The 9319-nt window shown below is 32.0% G+C and overlaps 1 protein-coding gene across 1 annotated transcript; it reads right to left on the bottom strand.

Moving 5' to 3' along the window:
- Positions 1-4246: 4246 nt before the first annotated feature.
- Positions 4247-9052, bottom strand: LOC128174431 (multiple epidermal growth factor-like domains protein 10; the record flags this gene model as incomplete). The annotated part of the gene is made up of 9 exons (XM_052839991.1): positions 4247-4640; positions 4726-4852; positions 4939-5079; positions 5448-5588; positions 5712-5798; positions 5895-6035; positions 6139-6279; positions 7139-7384; positions 8809-9052. Coding segments are annotated over 9 exons (1431 nt in total), but the record flags the coding sequence as incomplete, so codon positions are not given.
- Positions 9053-9319: the final 267 nt, after the last annotated feature.

The raw sequence follows: 9319 nt of genomic DNA, 5'->3' as shown, positions 1-9319 counted from the left end.
ACTGAAGAGCGTCTGAAATGGGAGGTACATATACCCCCTCTGACTCGCACGAGCATTCGTACCATGGAACGCATGATCGCACATCCAATCGCATTGGCGCACGTTCAATCGTCCGATCACCTGGTCTCTCGCGCGATCCTATCGCATTATCTTTCAACAGTCGCATATACAGGCACGTAGCATCGATTTTGAAAGTGGGGGGGGGGGCAGACTCATCCAAAAAATCTTAACCAAAAAAAAAAAAAAAAAAGGCTGTTTTCCAAAATCTTCAAAATCCTAATCCGGGGGGGGGGGGGGGGGGTAGATCTATAACTTCCATTTCTCTCATTTCTATTCCAATTTTTAACATACTCCCAAAAAATGGGGGGGGGGGGGGGTAACTCCATGGTAATTTAATTTTTACTATGTAAATTTAAGAAAATTATTTGGTGCGAGAAAAAGTGAGGGGGCCAGACCCCCCCCCCCCCCCCCCCCGGCCCCCCTGATGCTAGGTGCCTGATATAGACGCAAGATATATCGCAAGATTTAATGCGTTTACATCGCAAAACGCTCGCTTAGATCGTGCGAATTTCGTACGAATACTTTTCTCAAATGCGATTATTTCGGCAACATTTTACGATTCATATCTAATTTTATCGGTCGCACGAATATTCTGTCGCTTCTGCTCGTGCGCCAATTGTGAAAGGGGCTTAACGTGTCGTCTGGCCCTAAGCTGTTAAATAAAGTGTATTTTTCAACGTAAATATAGCTATGTTGTCTCACCGGATAGCAGACTTTAAAAAAAAAATGTCTAAAACATGTCATTACAATGTCTGCATATACAATATATATGCAACCGCAAACTACGTAATCTAATTTTAAATATGCTCATGAACATTGATAGGCTAAAAAAATTAACATGCATTTTCCTCACTGATATGATATTAATATTACAGATAAATGAAATCATTAAAATTTTAACCACACCGGTACTGAAAATTCAAATTAGGTTGTACTTACATGCTCTTGTATGAAACATGCCAGGGGCAATATATTTATGTTTATTTTATCGATAAGATCAATAAATGTGCTAAACGATTCAAATAAGATAATTAACTCGATGCACATTAAAACACCGATTAACAAGATAAGGACAAAAAGATGTTCAAATGTACAGTTAAATGTGCATAGTTATCATGTTTTGAAGCTTATCGCGCAATTTATCAATGTCGATCATTAGCGCGCTCATTTGGCGGTCATAGTATCAAAAAAGAGAGATAACTTGTACATCGTTGATTCGAAATCTTAATGTTAATTTTAACATTATGAAAAAATTCAACAACACAGTTAATGTATATCAGGTATTTATAATGGGTACATCATGCATTATAAAAGAGCATGTTTATTGTCCTTTTTTTGTAAACAAACAAAAGTTACGATGCGGATAGACGGAAAATTCAACGCAATGTTTGGGTTGCCGTCTGTGTATTGGATCAATACTGTAAAAACAAGGCTAATCAGCAGCAGGAAAGTAAGTTATTTAAAGGAATTTAATTTTTTTTATCATAAATATTTATTAATACATATAATTAAATAGCGATAATCCATAAAAATAGAACAAATCCAAAATTGACAAGAATAATTATCATAACTATTAAAAAGTTTTATTTCAATTAAAAACAAATACAAATATATACTAAAGTAAGAGGTACATTGGAATAAATATCGGTCCTTCTTGTATTTACGCTTAAATTGCTTCTCGAATAGAAATATAATTTTTCTGCGCATTAATAATTAAAATTTATATATTACAGTTATAAACAGTTTATGAACCTGGGCTATCTTTCAATCCAATTTTAGATGAAACCAATGCATGAAGTTAATATTATTTTACTTTAAAAAAGTCTTTCGTGTCATTTTGGAATCAAAGACTTTTTGTACATGTAAACATACCTCTTAATTTTTGCTAACAGCTGGCTAATCGTTGCAAGAGCAACTAGAAAACAATGTAGTTTTGTTATACTTTCATGTTAAATACTGAAATCTGATTGGTTAAGACGCAGTTAATAATATTTACTATTACCCTCACCGTTAGCAACGCACTTGGCAACGGGTAACATTAAAAAATGTTACATGCGCGAAAAGTATGCGCGTACGGTTCGCTGTAGAATTCACGTTATTCCTATATAAAAGCAGTGAAATTTTCTTAAAAATTTTAAAAAAGTCATTCAGTATAACAAAATAAATAGTGCCTGTTTGGGAGGATAACAGTTGAAATTGACACCCCTCGAAAACCATTGTCAACCTCCGCTTCGCGTCGGTTGACAATGGTTTTCTCGGGGTGTCAATTTCAACTGTTACCCTCCCAAACAGGCACTATTTATGTAATATTAAACTTTCAACCGAATACGCCTTTGCCTAATTGAATACTGCACATGTTCGGACTGATCAGTTATTAAAGCTGAATTGAATACAATTTAAATCAACAAACACGCTTCATCAGCCCTTGTTTCCTTTTGTTTTTTTGTAAATGTTTATTGAAATAACTTATCATTTTAGCATTCAAATTTTGTAAACGTAACTTTTAAAATCTATTACAGGTATTTCTATTTTGTAGAAGCTCGGTCAACTTTTTGTTGTGGAGCGGAGAGGGATCCAGGGAATTAAAGGACCTCAGGATAATTCACGTGACAAGGAAAGGGAAATATCGGATGATGGAAGACCAGGAAGTGACGGCACAAATCATTAAAGTGTACAATCGAAGTGTATTTTCCTACGCTGAGGACAAATCCATCTTTAGGACTGATTCCGTGGACATTTCAAAAGCAAGCAAAATGACAGCTCATGTTTGGCAGTTTTATAGGAAAAATTTAGGATTCAGAAAAACCGACTATAAAACTTTCATATTAGACTTGACGTGCACAGATGAAGATTTAGGAGAAACCATTCTCGGTCGGAATGCCGTTATCCGGATTAACATTAAGCGCCATATTGGATACCTTCACATACTAAGTACATTTATTCACGAGCTTGCTCATTTTCTGGAGAATAGATTCTGTGAGGAGGATCATGGGAACACTTTCTTTTGCCTCGGTTTGACGCTGATAAATATTATACAGTGTTCAGACTTAGATTTGACAGAATACGGCATTTCAAGCACAGATGTACAAAAGTTAGAAATATCTATTATGTAAAACACTAGAATTAATAAGTTAACGATTTCATTAATAAAGTGTAATCATAAAATCTCTCTGAAATATATAACGATAAAAATCTACTTAAACATTTTTTTTGTATATAACAGATTAAACTGTTCTACAATCTATGTTATAAAAATGTTTGCAATAAAAACTGTTAGCCCAACAATTTTTGATGATTTCTTTTAGCGAATCAATGTCATCAAAAGTTCAACGTACCCATGGAAAATTGAATCTCATGAATATTTCTCTAAAATAAGTAAGAGAACTGAGTGAAGCAAAGCAAAACAATATAAATGTATGAAAGTGAGAGTAGCAAAGGAAAACAATATAAATAAATGAAATATACATACTTTGTACAAATCTTTCTTAAGCCTTGAAGTGCAAGAGAAAGTACCACTATGGAATTACATATGCTTCTTTTTCACGATGAAACCATTAAGCAATCCATTCGTTGCACTATTTTACTTCTTGATTGAATAATCACATTATCAATATAGGTTGTTAAGCTATTTTGATCTATTATTCCTAAAGTCACATCTTAAGAAATTTCACTTTCAATGAAGTCTTCGTCTCTCAAGTCGAAATGTGTATAATTTGAAAGTTCGTAAATCCATTAACCAATGTTGTTAGAAATTATTTTATTAACATATTGAATCAATTACATGTAATTAGTTTAAGTATTCAGAAATAAGAAAGAAACATGTAAAGCTTATTACATTTATAGTTACGTGTAATAATCTAAAATGTCGATTATTGACAAATATAAGAAAAATATTTTTTTTGTTTGAAAACTTCCTTTTAAACATAGTATAATATATAATGAGTTAGGGATGAGAGGTGTTATAAATATTATTGTTCATAAAATTAATGAAACATTGTGTTAAAGTGTAAGTAACTGTAAGTATGTAAATGGAAATGAAACATTGTGTTAAAGTGTAAATTAGAATTTCAGAACATCAGTTTCTTCATCAAATTCTTATTCTTTTTAATAATTAACGATAATTGATTAATTACTGTTCTAACAAATGCTTGTTTTTCTGGAATATTTTCCAAACTAAAAATACATAAACTACATAACGATGGCTTGATGCTCAACAAATTACCCATTCCAGATCAAACTTTGTTCAAGAATTCTTGATATGATTTTTGGCCATGAACGATATCATTTTTTGAGAAAAAAATTCTCAATGATTATTCTATGCTTAAAATTTGAATGTTTTCCTATGTCTTTTTGATTTAGTCAAAAAGCCGCTACGACAAACCAGTCCTCTGGAATAAGGAATGAGCTTTATGCATCGTCAGTAAAAAGACATATTCTGATAACACATTTCTTTGACGGGTAAATCAACATATTGGTAATGATCAGGTTCAATCGATGCAACCTCTCTTCTAGCGTAGGACATGGACCTTAATGAGATAGGGACATCAGCTTTATCGGATCTCTTGCGACTAGACTTTTTCCTATAAAACAAACAAAAAATGAAAGGCAGTTTAAAACGCCATATTATCTTAAATATACAAAGAAAAATAATTAAATCGTATTTACCAGTGTCTTATTAATGTACATGTACAAGCAATGAAGAAAGCGTTGACCACGACTGGTGCTGAAAATCCAATGATCAAGAAAAAAGGTTGAATCGAGTTTTTGAACGGTAGATGGTTGCTGACAGTATCTAAATAATATAACAAAACATGTGATCTTATTATTCAAATCTTACGTAAATTCTTAAATGCATGTAATGAGTAACATTTAATTTACAGTTTTCACATCTTCTCCCAATGTAACCGTCAATACATCCATCAGAACATTCGCCATTGATGGGATCACACTCTGTATTGTTTATACAATTTCCGCTACAATTCCCCATGCATTCAGTCCCGAAATGTCCAGGTGGACACTCTACAAAAGAAATGCTGCTTTTAAAATTTTCACGAAAATCAGGTTTTGGATCTTTATGATAAAACATATGTTTGCTTTAATATTTAATCACAAATGTCTTTATCTCATGTCAAAAATAATCTATGATAAAAATTTATAATATCAAAAAATTTTAATTGGTCAAATTTTAAGAAATGACAAATAATGAAGTATGTGAAAAATTACAAAAGCTTGAAGTGCAATATAAAGATAAATTCCTAACCATAAAACTAGCTATCTTCAAAGATTTAGTCTGTACAATGAATAACCTGCCCAACCATTAATTAATCACTTCATTAACGTATTGAGATGTTTCACACAGTGGCCGAACAAACAAAAATTAAGGTTACCCTTGTCACAAATAGATCCTGTCCATCCAACACCACATCCTACGTCACAATGACCAGTCACGTGATTACATGTTGAGTTGTTCATACAATTTCCTACACACTGTTGACTACAGTTTTCACCATACCTTCCATTTTCACATTCTATACATAAAAAAAAAAATTTAATCAATAAGACCCTCCATTTACTTTTTTAGATGTTTCACACATCAGTCAAACGTAAACACACTTAGGTTACCCTTGTCACACATCCTACGTCACAATGACCAGTCACGTGATTACACGTTGAGTTGTCTCTACAACTCCCTACACATTGTTGACTACAGTTTTCACCATACCACCCACTTCCACATTCTATTCATATGAAAAATATAAATAAAATAAAAAAGCCCTCCTTTTATGTTTTGAGATGCTTCACACAGCGTTCAAACGTTAACAAATTAAGGTTACCCTTTTCACACATGGGTCCTCTCCATCCAACATAACATCCTACGTCACAATGACCACTCACGTGATTACACGTTGAATTGTTTTTACAATTTTGTACGCATTTTTTACCACAGGTTTCACCATACCATCCATTTTCACATTCTATTCATATGCAAAAAATGCATTTAATAAATGAAAAAACCCCACTTCATTTACGTTTAGAGATGTTTCACACAGCGGACAAACATTAATAATTTAAGTTTACCCTTGTCACACATAGATCCTTTCCATCCAGCATCACACCCTACGTCACAATGACCAGTCACGTGATTACATATTGAGTTGTAAAGACAATTTCCTACACATTTTTGACTACATTTGTCACCATACCATCCATTTTCACATTCTATTCATATGAAAAAAAAAATCACTTTTGATAAAATATATTAAGGTAGTTAATAACTAAGAAAACGCTTAAGAAGAAAAAAATGTAAAAGAATTTGCTTAAATTAGTATCAGAAAACCATCACAATACTATCATAATACTTATTTGGCAGGTTGCCCCTTTCCATCCGGGATTGCATTCAAAACACATTCCATTTTGTATGTGACAGTCGTTGTTTTTACAATGGATCGGACAGGGAGTGTCACAATTGCTTCCATAGACGCCAGGTTTAATACAACCTTTATTAAATGATGAAAAAAAATCTTTAAAAAAAACACCATTTAATCAACACAAAAGTATACAGTTTTACTAAAATCAAAAGTTTATTAGTATTAGAAATGATTAAAATTGAATTAATCATTTACATAAATACATGTACCAAATGCATTTTAGAAGAACAGTTTTGCCAGGTTTTGTTACAGACTCAATAAAATACTTACTTAAAACTTAAACAGCAAGTTAGAAAGTTCACAGGGATATCTGACTTTGTTGGTCAAGTAATCGTTTCATGAGAAACCCAGAATACTTCTCGAAAGATTTGATAACGTACTAAAAATGTTCATACCCCAGTAAACCTTCAAACATTTCTGTTTATTATTGATTTTTACGTATAAAAAAAGCAATGCGATCGTTATAAAATTACCGTATTTTTGTGTTGATAATAACGCAAGCTCGCGCGATGATCATTGTGACCTCAAAATTTAACCTTTTGAACCCGTACAAAGTTTACATAGAAATGAACGTTTATATATATATATATATATATATATATATATATATATATATATATATATATATATATATATATAATGGAAGTTACCCTTAATTATAACTTCACAAAGCTCAGTGTAAACATTGGCTAGTTCATAGTTTTTTGGGTAAAATTCTCCATCCAATCTTTCGTTGTAAAATGTCACATAGCGACCTGGTTTTATACAGAAAGTTGTAAAATTCAAGGGGGGCAACTGAGGCCCGTCCTTGTAACATAGAGAGGAACTCTTCAGTCCGTCGTCATCAGCTGATACATACAGCGAGAACCCAGCAAAACGTCCTCGTTGTCGAAACTCTGAGAAAAGATTTAATAAATTCAAAGCAGATAACACATTTTGCGTTATGATATTACAAACGCAAGAGTATACTAGGCATTTTGAAGATTGTAATTCGTTATTCGTAAGTCATGGAGAATTATTTGTTAAGGTCAAGATCTAGTAAATGAAAGGCGTCTACAAGTTTATAAAATTTAAGATATAAATTTTTTCAATGATGCTTCATGACAATAGCTTTGTTTGATAAGGTGTACCGGGGCTAGAATTTTTGGTAAAAACATTATTAAATCATGTTTTAAACCGTCATTTTCAATGAAATATGCAGGAAATAAAGAACAACTTTCGGAGTTTTGTCCATTTTAGACTAATAAAATATATCTAGAATGCCTGAAGTCTCCCCAAAAACGGAATTAAACAAGCTCTTGAACTCCTCTTTAAAATTATGTCAAATTGAATGTAGGTATCGGGATGATTTTCCCCATGATTTAACATAGAATGTCAAGAATTGTTCAATTTTCTACATAATTCCTCTATAGCCCTAAAGTACGGGAAAAAGATTCTTCTAAATTAATTATGACGTCATAAGGGTTCTAGCTCCAAAAAGACTCTCTGGAATCATTTAGCCTACTAGATCTTGACCTTAAGAAAATGAATAACTCGGAATTGTATAGTTTAAGCGGGTTCGATTTGTCGTGGTAATTTTTAGAATATATTAATTTCCTGGAGACGATGGACTTCGTAAAGATAGAGGAATATATTCGGAAATACATGTATCAAAATTTTAAAGCTAAAATATTCAGAATTTCTCTTTACTAAATAAAAGATAATGTTCTGAGATATAAAAATTGAGAACTATAAGGTATATTTCTTAGATATTTTGTTGACCACCCAACATCCTCAATTACAAGATCTCAAATCCCTTAAATTCATTCGGAAACTAAATTGGTTCCTATTTGTAATACATCTGAGTAATGTAGAATAAATCTTAGATTTTAAGTAATTTCCTACATGTAACTTGATAATGTTCCTGTGTGTTTTATTTATATTTATATATTTATGGGTTTTTGAGATGGTTCACGGTTTGTTATTGTCATTTTTTCATACATAAAAAACCGTAGTTTACACAACCCTGTTTATGTAGTTACACGTATTTTGACAAAATTTCCCGTATGTTTTATTTTTATACACAATATACACATTTTATTTTATAAACAATTAGCACTATGGTTTTTTTGGATTTTTAAAAACAATGTCCTGTATGTTTTATTTTTGAACAAGAACATGCATACTCTAGCTGAATTTTTCATGAGAAGTTACCTTACACGTTGTCTATATTGGTGTGTTTTTATGTTGCTAAAGTGGATACGTTTTCTATAAATTGTCAAACTGAAAACAATTTGACTTTCCCATCCCTTCTAGATACAAGGAAGGAAATAATGAATACCGTAACCGTCGTAGGATCTAAACAGGATGTTGATGCTGTAGATTCTGTAAATTCCACCGAGATCCACTTTCCACCAAATAATCTTGTCCTCGGAGGTTTGTCCAACTGCATTTGCCCTCATACACGTTAAGGGGTTTCTATCTACTGCCTTACTTGCATCATAATTCAATGCATTAATGAATATCGGTGAAAGGGATGCAAATTTTTGATATGATAAATCATCTGTGAAAGAAATGTAAAAAAAAAATATTGTAATATAAATATGCCAAAAATTATACAGATAAGATTTTTTTTGAGATGAAATATTTTGAGAATTATATTATTTCGTGACATCTTATTATATCAAACGCCAGTGGTCATGTTCACGACATTACCTTAATATCCATCTGGAGTATGTCCTGGTAAATTAGTATGTCTTATTTTAAGACCGCTCTAAGACACATCACATCTTAAGATGTAAAACCGAAGTATCTTAATCGTACTTTTAATAAATGAATATTTATTGCCTGCA

This window comes from Crassostrea angulata, chromosome 2 (assembly GCF_025612915.1).
Source record: "Crassostrea angulata isolate pt1a10 chromosome 2, ASM2561291v2, whole genome shotgun sequence".
Taxonomy (NCBI): domain Eukaryota; kingdom Metazoa; phylum Mollusca; class Bivalvia; order Ostreida; family Ostreidae; genus Magallana; species Magallana angulata.
The sequence above is the reverse complement of the archived record's forward strand: the minus strand, read 5'-3'. Positions and strand labels throughout refer to the sequence as shown.